This window comes from Priapulus caudatus, unplaced genomic scaffold, assembly GCF_000485595.1.
Source record: "Priapulus caudatus unplaced genomic scaffold, Priapulus_caudatus-5.0.1 Scaffold355, whole genome shotgun sequence".
In the NCBI taxonomy this organism is placed as follows: Eukaryota; Metazoa; Priapulida; class Priapulimorpha; order Priapulimorphida; family Priapulidae; genus Priapulus; species Priapulus caudatus.
In genome coordinates, this window is record NW_014577416.1 from 240,259 (window position 1) to 261,038 (window position 20,780).

Genomic DNA, 20,780 nt, shown 5'->3' on the forward strand with positions numbered 1-20,780 from the left:
GAACGACCCTCAGCAGCGAGTGACCGCATAGAGATGCGAGAGCCGATAGCGAGGAGCGGGAGAGCGACGTTTCGCGAGCAGAGAGCAGGAGAGCCGATGAGCGACTGAGCGCAGCAGCCTGAGGAGCGAGAGCGAGAGCGAGAGCCGGAGAGCGAGAGCTCGAGAGCCGAGATGCGAGCAGAGCTTGAGACGAGGCTTGTCGTAGCGAGAGCGAGAGCCGAGAGCGAACTCGAGAGCTTGAGAGCGAGAGCGAGGAGCGAGAGCTTGAGGAGCGATGAAGCGGATGAGCGATGGAGCGAGAGCGACGAGTGCGTGGAGCTGAGAGAGAGCAGACCGGCAGATGAGAGAGATGACGATGACTCCGCGAGTGAGAGAGAGATAGCGACGAGAGATGCAGAGATGAGATTGACGCAGGAGAGCTTTACGCTTCAGCCTCTTTGGCTTACTGAAACAGGCAGTCTGGCGGTTTCATCGGCCTATTAGCTGCTGCGAGCTTAAAACTCTTTGTGTAGTTTCGGATCTATCTCACTCGAACGGCCCCGACTTCTAACCCGTGTATCTGGTCACTACCCTGGCGTACGTGACGATTAACTAGACCATGCGCCTAGCCGCAATCCCCTGCTACGTACGATACCAGCAGAAAGCATGCGGCTGCTACCGAACCAAACCTTCCCAACACGCCACCACCCTACACAGACCAGCGTACTCTCTATACCCCCACGTATATCATGTTATCATAGCCTCCCCCTCAGTGCATCCCCCCCCCATTGCCACCCACCCGCATGCACCATCGCCGCATGCACGTCCCTCCCCCCCCATTGCACCCCCGCGCCCTCCTGACCGCGGCGCCCCACTTCACTCAACATTGATTTTCGCCAGTCACCGGCACGACCTCTGCTTTCGTGGCAGTTTAAGTTTAGCAGAAGCGACGGTGGGGGGAGGGGGAAGGGGATTCTTTGCCCTACCGTATCTCCTGCGAGCAGGAGAGCGGCCTTCGCCACATGTTGGCGAAATTTCCATGTAGGCGTAACTAAATTCGTAAAGATTCAAGATAGATCGGCGAAAGATTCGCTTGGCCGTTAACCGATGAAAAGAATGTGTGTCTGCTTCGCAGCTCAGGCGATTCAAAGCGCGCGTTTTATAGACAAAGTGGCTCGGTAATTGAGTTTATGTAAAATAATTTTCTGAAGCCATAGATGAATGATGATATTCATGGTGGCAGTACGTCGATATGGATCATTACTCGACGTAATTTTGATGATATAAGGAAATTGAAAAAATTGTTCCCGTGCGCGCGCGTGAGGAAGTGTGTAAGTAAATCTCAAAACGCAAATCTAAGAGACAGGCTCGTGAGTTTGCATCGATTCCATCACAAGTAAACAATTCATCAAATAAAATATATGAAGAAATCGAAGAAACCGATGCTGGCGCCCCCTGTCTAGTGTTAGTCGTTCAGCGATGCGAGTAAGTGGAAAACAAATGAAACTTATCGATCGGCTAACAGTAGAGAACGAAATGAACCAATTATCGAGCTTCATGTGTATTGTTTAACTGTCGTAGGAAAATCTCAGCAATTAATCTTCTCGCACTGAAGAGACATAAAGGTTACAAAAGACGGTGGGATGATCTAATCCGGAGATGAATTCTCGCGTCTTTAGCAACCATTGTGAGGTGGCGATATCCCCTGTGTATGCGTCTGTATCGTTCCGTGGCGGGCAATTGAGGAGCGCAGTAAGCCGGGGGTGGGGGGGGTGCAGATGAAGTGATCGCAAAGCGTTATATCTTCTTCTTCTTCTTCTTCTTCTTCTTCGTCGTCGTCGTCGTCGTCGTCGTCGTCGTCGTCGTCGTCGTCTTCTTCTTCATCATCTTATTCTTTTTATTCTTCTCTTTTTTCTCATTCTTCTTCCGTCTTCTTCTTCTTCTTCTTCTTCTTCTTCTTCTTCTTCTTCTTCTTCTTCTTCTTCCTTCTTCTTCTTCGTCTTCTTCCTTCTTCTTCTGCTCGTGGTGAAATCCTAACAGAGATGTTCTCCTAAAACAATATGTCATCCTAAAAAGACCTTACAAGCAGCGGACCCATCGTGATTGATCCACGGACACACGTCAGTTGTCAATCTGTCACCATTACGCTGCGACCGTCCTCACGCCGGTCACGACATTAGATTGATACATCATTGTTCCGCTGGCCGTCGATGAGAGGGGAGGGCGAGGGGGAGGGGGATGGGGGTGCGCGCATCGTGAAGGAGGGAGTGGGGACTGCCTGTTGAACGTGTGTGACTTAGACCGTCTGTTTTCTTCTACTCTGCAGGTGACCGTGGATTCAGCGACGGTCGCTAACGAGTTTGAGGAGCTCATCGTCGACGTCGGCAGCCCCGTCAATCCCGACCTGAACTTTGACCTTGACGAGGAGCACGTGTACGTGATGACAAAGCACAAGGTGAGTCGATGACGGATGACGTAGGTGATGACGACAGACATGGCGGCGTGTGTTTATGACGGCTTCGGCGGCGGCGGCGGCGGCGGCGGCGGGCATAATGAGCCGACGACGTGTCAGTAACGGCTTGATCGATGCGTCGGTGTAACGCGCGCGGGTTTTACGGGAGGCGTTTTATAACGGGGTAGAGGGCATGGGTGTAGCTGTTGCCAGAGACGCCGATCGACAGACGCTAGAGGGGGATGCGATCGATGAACGCGTTCTAAATAACTCGTGCAAACTCGCGAAAATAATCGTATCATCTGTGCGTAATTTGAAATTCGTCGAGCGATTTTATTTATTTTATCCCTTGTGCGAAGCTCGCGTCTCTTCCCCTGATGCCGCCCCGCCGCCGCCCGCTTCGTGAGATATGCAAATCGGGGAAAATGGATTGCTCTTATTGGTCGTCGTTTCTTCGTGCGTAATCGGTAAATATGCAGAGCGCGCGCTTCGTTGCCGCCGCCGGCTATATATATATATATATATATATATTATATATATGTGTATATATATATATATTACGCGCACGCGGCGTGCACGCATGGATTGATGCTTAGCGGCGTTAGATGGCATGCTTGGGTAGCAAGCGATTGAAGGACAGCGTTACGTACGTACGTACGAGCGTCCACGCGTCGAGCGTCGACTGACAGATGCAGCAGCGTGATGTGGAGAACAGCCAGGGAAGGTCGCAGCGGACAGACGTCCGCGGTGCAGGCGCGCGCGCAAAAATATCGCTGGCTTACTAGACGGTGATTTTTTGCGATCGGGGCGAAGATAATTGTTCCCTTCGGATTTTTTTGCTGCTCGATCTAATTAATCTTTTGCGTCGAACCCATGCCGGCACGGTGTCTGGATGCGTTCTGCCCCGCGTGCGCATGATGCGCGTACACGTGACCGAGTGCTGTGCGTGCGTGCGTGTGGTTTGTGTCTGTATGTAGGGGTTGGTAACACGGGTTCGTCGTGCGTGTGTGTATGTAGGCGCGTGCGTGCGTGCGTTGTCGGTGCCGCTGATGTGTGAATGTGCGTGCATTGCGTGCGTTCGTCCGTACGTGTGGGCGTGGAGTTGTTCTGTTGACAAGAATGCTCATTACCAACACCCGCTTCATCCCGATCTAGGGAATGCAAGACTGTAAGAATTGCTCCCCGACTTAAGCATTCTACTTTGATTTACTTTCATTGATGACTGTGCAGCGGCTAAAGGTTCCTCGGGGCCAGCAATTTTCGATCTTCCTGGAGCGGGCACGGGGGATATTAAACGTGTTTATTAGGGTTATGTTGTATTGCTGCGCGGCGCGGAGCGCTATGGCTATACGTTACCCTGCAGTCACAGTCTGTGTTAGCTCGCTTCCCATCGTTTACAAACATTTTCCACGATGAATTGCCAATGTATATTAGGTATCCAAAAAGCGATTAGACGCAGTACTTCGTATCGTGTGTGCGTGCTACGTGCTGCGGGTGCTTGTGTGGTGCGCGCGTGTGTGTGTGGTGTGCGCGCGGTGGTTGTGCGTGTGTGGTTGTGTGCATTCTTCGGCACTGATGTACGTTGTCGTGTGTGTGTGCTGTGTGTGGTGTGTGCGAGCGCGGTGTGGGGTGTGTGCTGTGTTGCGCGGCGCGCGTGTGTGTGGTGTGTGTGTGTTGTTGGTTGTGTGCGCGCGGCAGCGCGGCGTGTGTGTGTGTGAGTGTGTGTGGTGTGTTGTGTGTGTGTGTGTGTGTGTTGGTGTGTGTGTGGCTGTTGTGCGCGCGCGCGGCGTGGGTGTGGCGTGCTGTTTGGGGTGCGCGCGATCGCGTCTGTGGATCTTCGTGCACTGATGTACGTGGGGGTGTGTGTGTGTGTTGGTGTGTGTGTGCGCGTGCCTTGGCTGGCGTGTGTGTTTTTATGCTTTATGTGGTCCTGTGCGTGTGTGCGCCGGTGCAATTCTTCGTGACACTGGTGTCAGTGCGTGTGCGTGTTGCGTGTATGGTGTGTGCGCGCGGTGTGTGTGGTGTGTGGTGCGTGTGCGCGCGCGCGCGGGCATTCCTTCGGCACTGATGTAAGTGCGTAGTGCGTTGTGCTCTGCGTGTGCGTGTCTCGGCGGGCATTGTCTGGTTCTCGGACGAGTATTGTAATGTCTTTGGTGCGAGTGTAGCGGTTTTTGAATAATCGATGAAGGGGCCACATGCTTATAGACAAGTGCCATGATCAAGCTGCGCCAGTTGTGTGTGTGCGGGTGTGCTGCGGTTGTGTGCGTGGTGCGTGGCGTGTGTGCGCGAGCTGCTCGTAGTGCCGTGTTTGTGTGTATTGGTGCGATTGTGTGTCGTGTTGGGACGTGCGTGTGTGCCATAGTGGCGCGAGTTGGTTAGGTGCGTGTTGTGTTGTGTATGTGTTGCGTTGGCGTAGCGTGTGGCGAACGTGGTGTGGTGTATGTGCGCGAGGTGTGTGCGTGCGTGCGTGCGTGCTGCGTGCTGTGGCGCGTGCGGCGTGTGCGTGCGTGCGTGGCTGGCGAGTGATTGAGCTCGGTGGTGTCGGTGTTTGTTCGGACATTAATGTTTCGCTCTGTTTATTTGCGGACGTTCCGGTTCTAAAAGACCGACGTGTATCGCGGTGGCGGGATTACCAGCTGCTGTTTGTCCTGTGACTCACTCAGGCGATGAAGCGGTCCGGCCGTAACACTGACGCTACGTAATCATGACGTGCGGTGTAAAATTAACCCAGCAAAGCTCGCTGATTCGAACCGCTTATCCTGGCCCCGAGATGGTCGACAACGGAATTTTTGCGTTAACGAGGATGACGACGTTCAGATCGAACCCAGGCGAACCAGCGGGGCGTTATGCTGCCGCTGCTTTGCGTGTGGATGCGCTGCTGTTGGTGTGTTGTTTTGTTGTTCGTTGTTGTTAGTTGTTGTTGCTGCTGCTGCTGTGCTACTGGTGGTAGGTGGTGGGTGATGCTGCTGCATGCGCTGTTGTTGTTGCGGCTGCTGCTGCTGTTTGTTGTTGCTGCTGCTGCTGCAGAGGTGCTGCTGGTGGGTCGTGGCGGTGGCAGTTGTGGGTGATGCTACTGCTACTGCTGCTGCTGGGTAACTGTTGTTGCTGCTGCTGCTGCTGCGTAAACTGTTGCTGGGCGTTTTTTTTGTTTTTTTTTTTTGGGGGGGGCCGGCGGCGGGGCCGCCCGCCGCGGGGCCTTTGCTGCTGTTGCTGGTAAAGTTGTTACTGGTTGCTTGTTGTGGTGGTTGGTGGTGATGATACTGCTACTGTACTGTGGTGCTGCCTGCTGCTAGCCTGCTGCTGGCTGGTAACTAGTTACGCTGCTGCTGCTGCCTGTGGTGGGTGAGGGTGGTGATGTTCTGCTGCTACTGATACGGCTACTGTACTGTTGCTGCCTGCTGCTTGCTGCGCGGTGACTGCTGGCTGCTGCTGCTGCTTGCGTGCTAGTGGTGGTGATGCTGCTGCTTGCGGCTGCTGCGGGTGACGGTTGCTGCTGCATCAGATCATCTCATCTAGCGCGTACGTGATCGTATTATGCAATAATCGGATAATTTGTGCTCGCATGATGTGGAATTCCATCGTGCTACTCCCGGGGTCGAGCGGGGGTGGTGAGTCATCACACTGAGGTGTTCGTCCTCTTTCGCGCGTGACGTCAGGGCTGCTCTATCATCCGGGGTTCGTTATCTAGGAGACGCGGTCACTAGCACGTCATGGCGAATCTAATGCGTGGCGCACGGACGCCGTCTTTACGTATCGCTTATTGCTTGAGAGCGAATCCATTTTGGCTAATTTAGCTCATCAAAGAAGTGCAGTGCGGATAGGCAATTTCGAGCAATGCAGAAACCTCGTTTTGATTCGTAGTCGAGTGAGTGTCTGAGGCTTGCTCGGTTGAGATAAGGTGGAAATCAATAGATTTGTAGTGTTTGCATTAATGTCTCATTGTGTAAGTTTAAATCGGACATAAAACTGCTTATAGAAATACAAATTGCTTCCGCCCAGAGCTTGTGCATACATGAAATTTCAATTCTTATACCTCCGAGATAATGATCAATAGCAGTGCTAATTGTCCATACTATTACATGAGTTGTTCAAATGGAGCTACAGGCGCATATTTATTTGTTTTATGATGTTTTGCTTACATAAGAAATTGACATCTAGCTTTCGAGTACGTTTACTCTTAGAACAGGTCGAAGGGGAAGATTAGTTAGGAGTATGTTGATCGATTAATGCGTGGCAATACGATACCGTTGTATGGGCATATGATAGTCTGGCATGTTGGTTGCCCTTATGGTCTGTCACATCACTGTCTGCACCACCTCGTGACTTAACGAGTGGTCTACCACGTCGCCGGTGGCATTATTATATTGTCCATTGTTAGGTTGCAGTTGTGTCATCACGAATCGCATTGGACAGGTGGTGCTTGTTCATGCTATTGGTGGGTTGCATTACATATACCACCCCATGTGGTCTCACCGCTGGTGTTCTGTTTGTGTATGCAGGTGCCAGCCCTCCTTGTGGTTATGGTCTCTGTACAGTGCTGGAAGCAGTGCGCATTGCGTTATTTTGTTTCACTTGTAGACAATCGTTTCAAATAGCTCGAGTGTGTTCTTTGTGATGTTGTATTCCATTGTGATGAGCTCGTTCATCCTGAAAAAATCACGGGACGTGGTGCACTTCCGTTCTACTTGCTAGGTATGAGTATATCGTTTTCATTGGATGAATGTTTGGTTTGTAGGTTGTGTGTTAGTCGGTCGTGTTGGTGTGTGTTTGGTGTGGTGTGTGTGCGTTTGCGTGTGTGCTGTAGTGCGTGCTTTGTGCTAGTGGTTGTGCGTGTCTTGTGCTGGGTGTAGTTTGGCGTGCGTGCGGCGTGATGCGTGCGTGTGGGTGTCGTGCGTGACGGTGCTGGCGTCGGTGTGGGTGCCGGGTGGCGTTGCTCCGTTGCGTGGCGTGTGCGTGTGCTGTAGCTGCGTGGCGGTGCGCTGCGTGCGTGGTTGTCGCGTGCGGTGTGTGCGGGCGTGTGTGTGTTAGGTGTACCCCTGATGGTGGCGTTATTTCATCTAAGTGTTCTTGCATCGTTCTATACGAGTTGCATCGTGTTGTTTAGCTGAGCAAGGTGAAGTGAAGGACTGTGCATGTATTCGCACCTGCAGGAGTGTGGCTGGGGTTGTGGGTGGATTTGGGTTCGGCCGAAGGATCCGTTAGTGTGGGTCGCGATGCGTGTTTCCTGAAGAACAGTAAGGAGCGATGATTTGCTTGCAGGCAGAAAGCGGTTAGATTGCCGGCGTGTCGTGCCTGATGCCTGCGGAGTGCGGTGGGTGTTGTGTGGGGGTTGTGTGTGTGTGGTGCTGTGGTGTGTTGGTAGTGTGGAGTTGTGCCGCGCGTGCTCGCATGTGGTTGTTGCGGTTGGCTGTGTTTATTTGTGTGTGTGTGGGTGTGTGGTTGTGCTGTGTGTGTGTGTGTGTGTGTGTCGTGTGTTGTGGTGTTGTGTGGTGTGGTGCGTGGTGCGCGTTGTGTGTGGCGGGTGTTGTGTGTGGTGCGTGCGTGCGTGCGTGCGTGTGCGGTTCCACGCGTGGGCGCGGCGGCGTGTGGCGTGTGCGCTGTGCGCGTGTGTGTGTGCGGGTGTGTGTCGTGTGTGTGTGTGTGTGTGTGTGTCGTGTGTGTGTGGTGTGTGTGTGTGTGGGTGTGGTGTGTGGTGCCGCTTGGGTACGTGCGCTGTGTGTGTGTGCCCAGCAGCCGATACTACTGTATACACAGCGTTGATAGGTTGTTTATGCAGCGCAGTGCGCCAGAACATTTCTCCAGCATGTGTTACACGAAGAGTACAAAGTTTCTACCAATTCCATTTCGTGGGAGTGGAAAGAGGAGTTGCGTTGGGGGGGGTCTTTGATACAAGACTCGCCCTATCGAGAATATTAAGACATACGTTGGACAGAAAAGTCTATAACAGAATAACCATATATGCGAAGGAAACACCTAAGAAGTGATAAATGAAATAATATATGACTTTTAATTATTTCTATACTAATGCTATGCATAGCAATCCTTACGACGCTTAACCCTGATTTTGCCTGCGGGAGTCATACATCATTATTTGCCTGATGGAACTGACATGATCTGACCTTTGTCAGGCAACATTCTGGGTGTGAGGGTGGTCGTTCTGAGTGTTGGGACATGGCTGTCAGTTATCATGCTGTGGTCTGTTCACGTCTGTCATAATGTAAAAAACTCACACAAGGCGTCATGGTTGTCTGATGCATTGGATTAAGTTCTTGTCCGTGGACTGGGTCATCATTACATTGTAATGTTCACCACACTCCATTGATAATGATATCATCTATCATAATCTAACTAACACAACGCTCACTTGTGAGTGCGCCTAGATGTGTCAACCTGACATCGGGCATTGAGTCACTCTGCTGTTGTTTGGACAGCTTACTCGTGCTCTTCATGATCTGCTACCTTCCTCGTGAACAGCCTTCTCATGCGCGGGCCTCTATTGTCTAGTTGTCCCGTATCGTTTCCCTGTTCTCTTGGCGCTCTCACTCCGCAGGCCTCATTCATTATCCGTACTTCCGTTCTCGTGGACAGCTCTCACCGCGTGCCTCATTCATTGTCCCGTACCTTCCCGTTCTCGTGTCAGCTCTCACCGCGTGCCTCATTCATTGTCCCGTACCTTCCCGTTCTCGTGTCAGCTCTCACCGCGTGCCTCATTCATTGTCCCGTACCTTCACGTTCTCGTGACAGCTCTCCCGTCTTTTTGTCACGCAAATTCCGAATCGGTGGGTGTAGATCGCTGATAGAGTGGTTAATGTTGCAGGTGCAGTCCTAGCGTCGAGTGTTCTACGGGCAGCGACCCGCTGCACTGGGTGATGTATCGCGACGGTCACTGCAGCGTCATCACCAAGGTCTACCCGAGTCAGCTGCAGGTTACCCTGGCGACGACGGTGAGTGTGTGACGCGCGCGCGCGCGCGGGGCTTCTGATGATCGGTTATAGTGTGTGCATGTGCAGGTGTGCATGTGCATGGTTGTGACAGTAGCTGCTTACACCAACCCAAACATTTGTTGTCGACTCACGGAAATTAATATGAATAAGAGTTATTATTATTATTGTTATTATTAATATATTATTATTTTAATTATTAAGTCGTTATTACGTGTAACTCGAATACGTGTACTGAATGTGGTCTTTTTTCTAAAGAAATTAATCCGTTAGATGCAATAGTGTAAAAAAAATGTTTTAAAATACTATAGGTGATACTAAATAATAACACATATATTCTATATATAATAACTACTTCATAGTGTACAACGTGTAGTTAGGTAGTCGCCTTGCCTGGGTGCGCACGCATAAGTGTTGCCTGCGCTTATAATAAATAATTCCCTTTATAAAAAATAAATCGATTATCCTTGCAGCTGGACATTTCCATCGAGCACTTCCCGCGGCTGGAGGGACAGTTCATGTGCGTGTTCACCGCTCACGGAGTCTCCCTCAGCTCCCCCGCGAACAAAACGTCGACGGGTGTGACGTGCCGCACCCCTCCCACCACTCAGGTTGTCTCCATCCCCGTCGGAATGCGTAAGTCTTTCCCCTGCCCCCCCTCTCCGCCTCGCGATAGGGAGAAGTGCGTTAGGGGTTAGTGTAGGGAAGGTTAGACTATGGTAGTAGAGGTACACTAGTGGGTGCTCCTAGAGTGGGAATCTGTAGTTAGTAAGTCCCTACCCTCTGCCTCACGACAATGTATCGTTGCCTTGGAGTAGTGGATGCTCCTATATATGGTGGGAAGGTGGGAGGGAAGGTGGGAGGGAAGGTGTGTGGGAAGGTGTGTGGGAAGGTGGGAGGGAAGGTGGGAGGGAAGGTGTGTGGGAAGGTGGGAGGGAAGGTGGGAGGGAAGGTGTGTGGGCGTGCGGGCGAGGCACGGTGTCACCATGGTGTGGGTGTCTGTCTGTGTTTGCGTTGTAAGGTTTTTCGGTACCGCGGTGCAGTTGTAGTTAGTATCGTTTAGAGCGTTTAACTTCTTAAATACCTATAAATAGCAGAATTGCATCGTTTCGATCGATCGAGTTTTTACATTTTTGTCGAATGCGGGCAAAACCGGGAATTGTTGGCAAATTAAACATCGCGATCAGTGTGTGTTTATTCGCGCGGTGGCTTGCAGGGAAGCAAAAAACTGTTTGCTCTGTATGAAACAGGTTCCCCAGTTACCAAAGTCCACGATGCCAGTAGGGGCCTTGCGTCTGTGAATGGTCATGTGTGCGTGCGTGCATTATAACTTGCGTGTTACACAGTTTAAAGATTTAATGAAGTAAAAAAAATTAATATTGCATTGCAAATGCAATTGGTGTATTTGTCGTTCGTGTTAACCGGTGTGCGTCTAGTATTGCGAGTGTTATGTAACAGATGTTGTTTGACTAGGATTTAGACAATGGAATATATAATCACCGTGGGTGAGTTACCTGGCAGTGGGGGAGAGTGAGTTAAAGCAGGAGGATGCCGGTGCGTGCGGGAAGGTGTGACTTGTACAGATTAACTTTAAATCATAGACGTTCGGCATGAAAAACACCTGCTGTCATCGGTGTTTTACTGAATTTCTCATAACTGCGTAACGCATGAGTTAGTGCGTCATCACATCTCGTGATTTCCGACCCCTCAGTGCGGTCCACTGTAGAATCTCACCTGGTACTGTTTTGTTTCTTTACCATGCAGAGTACTACATAGCCAAGCTGTCGGTGCAAGTGTCGGGCAGCCCTAACTTTGTTACAACAGACTTCATCTTCTACAACTGCGTCCGTTTCTCATCGTGAGTAAACGTCCTGACTGTTCACCCATCTAGCATGTTGCTGTTGTTGTCGCTGCTGCTGCTGTTGATGCTACTGCTGCTGCTGCCGCCGCTGCTGCTGCTGCTGCTGCTACTGCTGCTACTGCTACTGTTGCTGATGCCGCTGCTGATGCTGCTGCTGCCTTTGCTGCTGCTACTGCTGCGGCTGCTTCTACTACTACTGCTACTGTTGCTGATGCCACTGATGCTGCTGCTGATGCTACTGCTGCTGCTGCTGCTACTACTACTACTGCTGCTGCTGCTGCTACTACTACTGCTGCTACTGCTGATGTTGTCATGTCAGGGGTTGATATGGCACTTTATTTCCCATTTGTCTGAATAATTTAACACAGAATGACGAGAAATAGTACGTTAGTTTAATTTTCTTGAAAATAAAAAAACGGTTGCATTAAATTAATGAAAGGTTTGGCGTAATACAATAATACAGTGTCCGCAGTAAGATACCAAGTCGTAAGTTGCAATCACGAAGATTTTAATCGGCGCATATTGACATCGACGCGCACGACTCCGGATAACGTGAGAATGTCGTGACGGATAGCCGGGTGTTTCACCCGACCGTGACCTCGCGTTTATTAATTACGCTGGTTCGTTAACGAGCATCCCCTTGTTAATTGGTCGTTATCTCACCTTGATGCTTGACCTTGATGTTTGACCTTGATGTTTGACCTTGATGTTTGACCTTGATGCTTGACCTTGATGCTTGACCTTGATGCTTGACCTTGATGCTTGCAGCTGCACGGCCTGTACGAACAGCTCGTTTGCGTGTGACTGGTGCAGAACGAATCACCGCTGCACGCACGACACGGGCACCTACTGCCGCGATGACCACATCATCACCGGCCTCAACGTAAGTGTAGCTGAGAGGGTCTATGTTCCCCGGGGTACCGCCGGAACGTACCCTGGGTACGGTCCGGTATACCGGAACGTACCCTGAGTACGGTCTGGTATACCGGAAGGTCCGGAACGTACCCTGGCACTATCTAATATGTCGGACCGTACCTCGCTTACTCCACTAACGAGTCTAGGGAGTCGCCTACGCCTACTCCCTAACCCTAACCCTAACCCTAACCAGTAACGCTAGCCATATCAATTAGTTGCCAGGGTACGTTCCGGTATACCGGACCGTACCCAGGGTACGTTCCGGCAGTACCCTGGTGGGCATAGACCATATGAGCGTAAGTGTAGTCCGCGCTCTCTCCTTAAACATACGACTACACACAGGGTAATCAACCCCAAGGAGGAGTAGTAGAAGATGCAGAGAAGGAGAATAGAACTAGAGAGTAGAATCGTTGCTGTAGTGTGCCTCACCTGATGATCGTACTCTGTGATTGTGCTGACAGTTGAAGTTATGAGGTAGACATGCTGAGAATCCTTGCGTGATATTACGTCACTGTAGCTCGCAGATGCACGTTCTTACTTACTGGCTTTCCTGCTGGTTTTGTCAATCCACGGGTTTTAAGATAGATCAACGATAGCAGCTGTTGTGAAGCCAAACAGAGTGACATAACTTCAACAAACATAATTATTCTCTGCATGGATTGTATTGCTGGTTATTGTGGTTTTATCACTGTGAGTCTGACCACCTGTAGTCATTTATTGGGTTATATTTTGGGCTATTTACTGTTGCCCTTACGTGCAGATTGGTTACAGTTTAACAAACGGATGCTCATCCACAATGATAAAATATTGTGAGATCTTCCCAATCGTGAATCTAGATTATTTGACTAAAAGAGATTAAATAACGTATTTTATTAAACAATGGGATATGAAATTGATATACGTGTACGCTGTAGCGTTTGTGCATCATTTCTGGACCCGTGAACTTATATACCCATTCACTTGCCACAGTGCCATATTCACTTAAAAAACGTCCCCACGATGTGACGTGATGGAGAGAAGTTATAGTGGAAGTGAAATAAGGGGGAGGCGTATGCTTTCAGCATTTTATAGCGTAGTTGCAGCTACTGCCGCTTAAGCAGCTTAGCAGAAACTTACTAAAGATCAAGTAGTTTCAGTTCATTTCGTCCATTTCTGCTCTTGCCGATAAGCTTAGAGTTTGATGGAGAACTGACGTTTGGACCTCGTGTTGAGAGATTGCCTAATTAGAGAGAGTGGCATGCTAATGACGACCATGGAAACCTTTGTGTCGCCATTTCTCTCTCGTCATCAAAGCCTGCCGATATATTCTACTAGTCGAAACGAGCAGCAGTACAGCTCATAATGAAAACCCGCAATTTGAATAACCAGACCGCTATTTTCGGTCGAAATTACAGCGTGGGCAGATGAAATTCGCCCGAGTTTAATGGTCCCGCGGAAACCTTTCACGGTCGACTGACGGGTCCGCACCCGACTAACGGTGTTGACGCCGCGTTAGGGTGTCGTCCGCACAGGTCAGACGCCGCAACTCCCTCTCACATCGCACGTGCCATCGCGGCCGGTTACATCATTATCGACAACCTGAGCAGCTGATGATGTGAGAGAACGGGGCGAGGTGGGGCGATGACGGCCAAATAAACGACGTTAACTCCGCGAAGATGGGTCGTCGGGCGCGGCGGCGTGATGACTCCGTCGCTCGCGTGCCGGAAGCTTTCTCCGCGGCGGCTGTTTGTCCATCGTCGTGGTTACGACGATTAGCACGCGACGGTGTCGGTGTCGCCGCCGGTAACAGCGTCGTATGCGACGGAGGCGTTAGCTTACTGACATCGATCAGGATGTTCGAATGCACGAATATCGCTGCTGCCGCCACGCTGCCCCGGCGTCCCCCCGATGCATCCGTTAATGTCATTAACGATCACGGCGACCGGTGTAAATGCGATCGGTTTATCGACGTAGAATTGACGCATCCTTGGATCTCCCGTTACGCGGAATCCTGTCGCTTCAGACATTGAACTGACCTGGTTAATTCGCACACGTAGCAGGGACTGAGATAGCTCTACCAGTGTAGCCCACTTCGCTTCCCTTGTAGCGGAGGCAAAACGTGCAGCATCGGGAGAGCTAGGGCTGTGATCGGCTGGTGTGGTTGTATGTGTTGGTGGTTGTAATCGTGTGTTTTGTTGTTGCAGACACCGGGTCCTAGCATACGCCCTGGTCCTGACCACTGCCCACGCATCAACAGCACCCGCCCTGAGTTCCTCATCCCGTCAGGAACGGAATACCAGATTGCAGTACATGCCAGCAACGTCGAGGTAAGCGTATCTCATCTTACATGCTGTCCATAGCAGAATGCCCACCCACGTGTAAATAACACCTATGACACGTAGATTCCACATTGTTAACATGTGTGTGCCACGGGACAGAATGTGAAAAAAAACCTTTGCAGCATTATCTACTTGGAACGTTTTATACTTGCATAATATGTAACGTATAATATTTATTATGTTATTATAATATAAGCATACGCTTTAGGTGTAAAGATGGATTACTAAATGGTATTCCTTCCTTAATTTTGTAACAATTTACTTATTAATAGTTTTATTTAATGCCTAAAGATAGTAGTTTCAGTTCGTTGGTTGCCAACGTTTTGTTGGCTGTTGTTGATACTGATGTGTGATTGTTGTTGTTGTTGTTGTTGTTGTTGTAGGAGATTGATCCGAGTCCCTTCCAGTGTGAGTTTAACCTGGATGGTAGGATATCTGATGTAGAGGCTGTGTATGAGGATGGCTTCATCAAGTGTAACTACCACCTGGTAAGCCGACGTCATTTTACTACTCCTCCTCATTTCTTTACCTGGTCTGAGCGTTTTAAATAATGCTAATGCAATGACGTATGATTGTAACGTGTCTTGTGTTGGTTGGGTGTTAGGGTTATTGTATATCGTATCAATCAGTGTATCGTGTCATGTGTTTGGGGGGGGTATATTTTTTTAGGAACGTGATATGTATGTTCGTGTTCTGTTTCAGTTTAAATACGACAGTCCAGCGAAGAGCATAGAAGCACAGTTTGCCATCTTGTGGGGAGGAACCCGGGCACTGGACAACCCCAACAACATACTGTTGCTGCTGCATCAGCATCATCTCTCTACGCGTACGTGATGATATTAGGCAATAATCGGATCATTTGTGCTCGCCATGATGTGGATTCCATCGTGCTACTCCCCGGGGTCGAGGCGGGGGTGGTGAGTCATCACACTGAGGTGTTCGTCCTCTCGCGGTGACGTCACGGGCTGCTTCTACATCCGGGGGTTCGTTATCTAGGAGACGCGGTCACTAGCAGTCATGGCGGATCTAATGCGTGGCGCACGGACCGCCGTCTTTACGTCCTTATTGCTCTGAGAGCGAAATCCATTTTGCTAATTTCGTCCATCAAGAAGTCAGTAGCGATAGGCAAATTTCGAGTATGAGAAACCTCGTTTGATTGCTAGCAGTGAGTGCTGAGGCTCATTGAATAATGTATAAATCAATAGATTGTAGCTGTTGCATAAATGCAGTTATTAAATCAGACATAAAACTGCCATTAGAAAACAAATGCTCGCCAGAGCTTGTGCATACATGAAATTTCAATTCTATACCTCCGGATAATGATCAAATAGCATGCTAATTGCTCCATACTCATTTACATATTGTTCAAATGGAGGCTTCAGCATATTATATTGGTATTATGTTTTACATAAGAAATTGACATCCTAGCTTTCGGGTACGTTTCATGCTTAGAGCATCAAGGGAAAAGTGTTAATAGTTGCCATTAATGGTGGGCAATACGATACCGTTTATGGGCATATATAGTCTGTGCATGTGTTGCCCTTATGTCTGTCACATCACTGTCTGCACCACCCTGGTGACTTACGAGTGTGCCTACCACCCCGGTGGCATATTATTGCATGTGGTGCATTGCATCTACCAATGCAATGCATTGGTGGGTATTGCATTGGTGGGTCATTACATATACCACCCCATGTGGCCACCCTGGTGACTTGTTATCGCATGTGCCACCCCCACTGGTATAGTTAGTACAGTGTGGAAGCAGTGCGCATTGGTTATTTTGTTTCACTTGTGACAACGTTCAAGCGATGTGTTCATTGTGATGTTGGTATTCTCATGCTAAGTACTGTTCAGCTGTTCCTTCCTGAATCAGGACGTGGTGCACCGTCGTAGCATACATGGTGTGCGTGGTGCGTGCGTGCAGTCGTGTCGTGTGTTGGCTGGTGTGTGTGTGTGTGTAGGTGTACCCCTGATGGTGGTCGTTATTTCATCTGACGTGTTCTTGCATCGTTCTATACGAGTTGCATCGTGTTGTTTCAGCTGAGCAAGGTGAAGGTGAAGGACTGTGACATGTATCGGCACCTGCCAGGAGTGTCTGGGTGCAAGGATCCGTACTGCGGATGGTGTTCCCTGGAGAACAAGTAAGGCTATGATTTGCTTCAGGCAGAAAGTGGTATTTGCGTGCGTGCGTGCCTGGATGCCTGCGTGGTGTGTGTGTGCGTGCGTGCGTGCGTGAGGGCGTGCGTGCGGGCGTGCGTGCGTGCGTGCGGGCGTGCGTGCGTGTGTGTGTGTGTGCGTGTGTGTGTTGTGTCTGCGTGCCCGCGTGGGTGCGTGGTGTGTCTGTGTGTCCACCAGCCGATACTATTGTATACACAGCGTGATAAGGTTGTTTAAATTCAGCGGCAGTGCCCGGCAAACATTTCCTCTAGCACTGTGTACACGAGATTACAAGTTCTACCTAATTCCATTTCGTGGGAAGTGGAAGAGGAGTGGTTGGGGGGGGCGGTCTTTGATCACAAGACTCGCCCTATCGAAATATTAAGACATACGTTTGACAGAAAAGTTCTATAACAGACATAACATATATGCGAAGGAAACACCTAAGAAGTGGAAATGAAATAATTATATGACTCTTAATTATTTCCTATACGTAATGCATGATAGCAAATTCCTAATCGACGCTTAACCCTGATTTCTGCGGCTGATCAATACCTCATTATTTGCCTGATTCAACTGACATGATATGACATTGTCAGGCAACATTCTGGGGTGTGAGGGTGTCGTCTGAGTGTCTGGGCATGGGTGTCATTTATCATGCTGTGGCTGTGTCATCGTCTGTCATAATGTAACTACACCAAGCGTCATGCTGCGATGTGTTAAGTCTTGTTCTGTGACTGTGTCATCAACTCATCATACATTGTAATGTCACCACAGCATGATAATGATATCATCTATCATAATCTAACTACACAACGCTCACTGTGAGTGCGCCTAGATGTGTCAACCTTACATCGGCACATGAGTCAACCTGCTGTGTTCGTGTCAGCTCTCACCGCGTGCCTCATTCATTGTCCCGTACCTTCCCGTTCTCGTGACAGCTCTCACACGTCGTGGCCTCATGTCATTGTCCCGTACCTTCCGCGTTCTCAGTGACAGCTCTCCGCGTGCCTCATTCATTGTCCCGCTAACCTTCGCCCGTGCAGCAGCTCTCACCGACGTGTGCCTCATTCATTGTCCCGCTACACTTCCCCGTGACAGCTGCTCACCGCGTGCCTCATTTTGCATTGCCCCGCTACCTTCCCGTTCTCTCGTGCTCAAGCTTCACGCGTGGCCTCAATTCATTGTCTCGCGTACCTTCCCGTTTCATCGTGAGCAGCTCTCAACGCGTGCCTGCATTCATTGATCAGCCGGTACGCTTCCGTTCTCGTGACAGCTAGCTCTCACGCGCTGCCTCATTCTTGTCCCGTACCTTCCGCCCGTGACAAGCTCTCAACCGCGTGCCCTCATTCATTGTCCCGCGTACCTTCCGCTTCTCGTGACACTTCTCCACCGCGTGCCTCATTATCATTGTCCCTACCTGTCCGTTTCGTTCAGCCTCCACGCGTGACCTCAATTTCATTGTCCCGTACTTCCCGTGTCAGCCTGCTCACCGCGTGCCTCCTCATTTCCCAGTACCTTCCCTTCCCGCTGACAGCTTGCAGGCACGGCGTGCCTCATTCATTGTCCCGCTACCTTCCGCCGTTCTCGTGTCAGCTCTCACCGGCGTGCTCATTATTGTCCGCCGTAAGCTTCCCCGTTCTTGCGTGACAGCTCTCGGGACCGCGTGCCTCAATTCATTGTCCCGTACCTTCAACCGTGTAGCTCTCACGCGTGTGCCTCATTCATTGATTCCCGTACTCCGCCTTCTCTGTCAGCTCTCACCGCGTGCCCTCATTCATTGTCCCGTACCTGTCCGTTCTCGTGTCAGCTCTCACGCGCTTGCCCACTTCATTGCTCCCGCCTACCTCACGTTCTCGGGTGACAGCCTCTCCCGTCTTTTTTGTCACGCAAATTGTCCGAATCGGTGGTGTATGGAATCGGCTGATAGAGTGGTTAATGTTGGCAGTGCAGTCCCTACAGTGGAGTGTTCTAAGGCAGCGAGACCCGCTGCAACTGGGTGATGTATCGCGACGGTCACTGCACGCGTCATCAAGCAAGGTCTACGCCCAGTTCAGCTGCATGCGTATACCCTGGCGACGACGGCTTGAGTGCTGTGACGCGCGCGCGGGGCGGGGGGGTGATGATCGGTTTAAATAGTGTGTGCATGGTGCATGGCAGGCGGCGTTACAGGATTTTTTACGGAGGGGGGGTGGGTCTAACCGTAAAAACCGAAACTGGCGAGCACGCGAAGGGGGAAGTCTGAGGGGCCCTCCCCCGCATAAATTTTTTGAAATTAGAGGCCCTAGATGCGTTTTCTGCAGCTGAGCAGGGGGGTGTCCAGGACCCCTAGACGCCCCCCCGCTGTACACGCCCCTGGCATGGTTGTGACAGATAGCTGCTTACACCACCAAACATTTGTTGTCGAATCTCACGGGAAATTAATATGAATAAAGAGTTATTATTATTATATTGCTTATTATTTAATTATACTTATTATTTTAATTATTAAAGCTCGTTATTACGTGTAACTCGATATACGTGTAACCTGATGTGGTCCTTTTTTCTAAGAAATTAATCCGCTAGATGCCCAATAGTGGTAAAAAAAATTGTTTTAAAATACTATAGGTGCAATACTAAATAATAACACATATATCTATATATAATAACTCTACTTCATAGTGTACACAGTGTAGTTAGGTAGTCGTCTTGCCTGTTGCGTGCGCATCGCAGTGTGTAGCTGCGTTATAATAACATAATTCCTTATAAAAAAATAGCATCTGTATGCCTTGCCAGCTGGACTGATTTCATCGTCAGCACTTCCGCGCGGTCTGGAGGGGACAGTTCTATGTGCTGGTTTCACCTGCTCAGGAGGTCTCCTCAGCTCCCGCGAATCAAAACGTCGCACGGGGTGTGACCGTGCCGCACCCCTTCCCACCACTCAGGTTTGGCTCCATCGCCTGTCGGAATGCGTAAGTCTGTTCCCCCTGCGCCCCTCTCCGCCTCGCGATAGGGAGAAGTGGGCGTTAGGGGTTAGTGTAGGGAAGGTTAGACTATGGTAGTTTTTAGAGGTTACACTAGTGAGGTGCTCCTAGATCGGGAATCTGTAGTTAGTAAGTCCCCTACTCCTCTGCCTCACAGACAATGTATCGTTGCCTTGGAGTAGTGGATGCTTCCTATATATGGTGGAAGTGTGCGGAGGGAAGGTGTGGAGGAAGTGTGTGTGGGAAGGTGCATGTGGGAAGGTGGGGAGGGAAGGTGGGAGGAAGGGTGTGTGGCGCGTGCGGGCGGAAGCGCACGCGTGTCACATGGTGTGGTGTCTGTCTGTGTTTGCGTTGTAAGGTTTTTCGGTACCGAACGGGTGCAGTTGTAGTTAGTATGCGTTTAGAGCGTTTTACTCTCTTAAGATACGCTATACAATAAGGCAGATATTGCATCGTTTCGATCGCGATCGACGTTTTTACATTTTGTCGAATTGCGGGCAAAACTCGGAATTGTTGGCAAATTAAACAGTCAGCGATCAGTGTGTGTTTATTCGTCGCGGCTGGCTTGCAGGGACAGCCAAAAAACTGTTTGCTCTTGCTATGAAACAGGTTCCCCAGCTTAACCAAAGTCCACCGATTGCCAGTAGGGCCTTGCGTCTGTGAATGGTGCATGTGTGCGTGCGTGAATTATTAACTTGCCGTGCTTACACAGTTTAAAGATTGGGGTAATGAAGTAAAAAAAAGATTACATAATTGCCATTGCAAATGCAATTTGGTGTAATTTGTCGTTTGGTGTTAATCTTTCTGGGCGTCATGTATGCGAGGTTATGTAGCAGATGTTGTTTACTAGGATTTTTAAAAATTACAAATTGGAATATATAATTCAGCGTGGGTGAGTTAGGCCTGGCAGTTGGGAGATGAGCTTTAAATGCAGGAGGATGCCGGTGCGTGCGGCACAGGTTGTGACTTTCGTAACAGATTAACTTTAAATCAATAGACGTTTGGCATGGAATAAACACGCTGCTGTCATCGGTGATTTACTGAATTCTCATAACTGCGTTATACGCATGAGTTAGGCGTCATCACATCTGCGTGATTCGTGACCCCTCAGTGCCGCCGTTCGCACTGTAGAAATCTGCACCTGTCGTACTTGCTTTTTGTTTTTAACATGCCAGGAGTTACTACATAGCCAAG

At 49.9% G+C, this 20,780-nt stretch overlaps 2 protein-coding genes across 2 annotated transcripts in view; both read left to right on the forward strand.

Moving 5' to 3' along the window:
• LOC106809451 (plexin-A2-like) overlaps positions 1-18,612 on the forward strand; it is a 46,160-nt gene extending 27,548 nt beyond the window's left edge. The window contains exons 4-6 of the mRNA XM_014812531.1: positions 2,306-2,434; positions 16,507-16,606; positions 18,570-18,612. Of these exons, the coding sequence (XP_014668017.1) occupies positions 2,306-2,434; positions 16,507-16,606; positions 18,570-18,598 (258 nt within the window). The 3' untranslated portion in view covers positions 18,599-18,612. The remainder of the gene's footprint in view (positions 1-2,305; positions 2,435-16,506; positions 16,607-18,569) is intronic.
• Positions 9,252-20,780, forward strand: part of LOC106809450 (plexin-A2-like) — a 28,708-nt gene continuing 17,179 nt past the window's right edge. The window contains exons 1-8 of the mRNA XM_014812530.1: positions 9,252-9,375; positions 9,846-10,008; positions 11,137-11,230; positions 12,002-12,116; positions 14,332-14,454; positions 14,850-14,954; positions 15,169-15,260; positions 15,479-15,480. Coding sequence (XP_014668016.1) covers positions 9,301-9,375; positions 9,846-10,008; positions 11,137-11,230; positions 12,002-12,116; positions 14,332-14,454; positions 14,850-14,954; positions 15,169-15,260; positions 15,479-15,480 — 769 coding nt within the window. The 5' untranslated portion in view covers positions 9,252-9,300. The remainder of the gene's footprint in view (positions 9,376-9,845; positions 10,009-11,136; positions 11,231-12,001; positions 12,117-14,331; positions 14,455-14,849; positions 14,955-15,168; positions 15,261-15,478; positions 15,481-20,780) is intronic.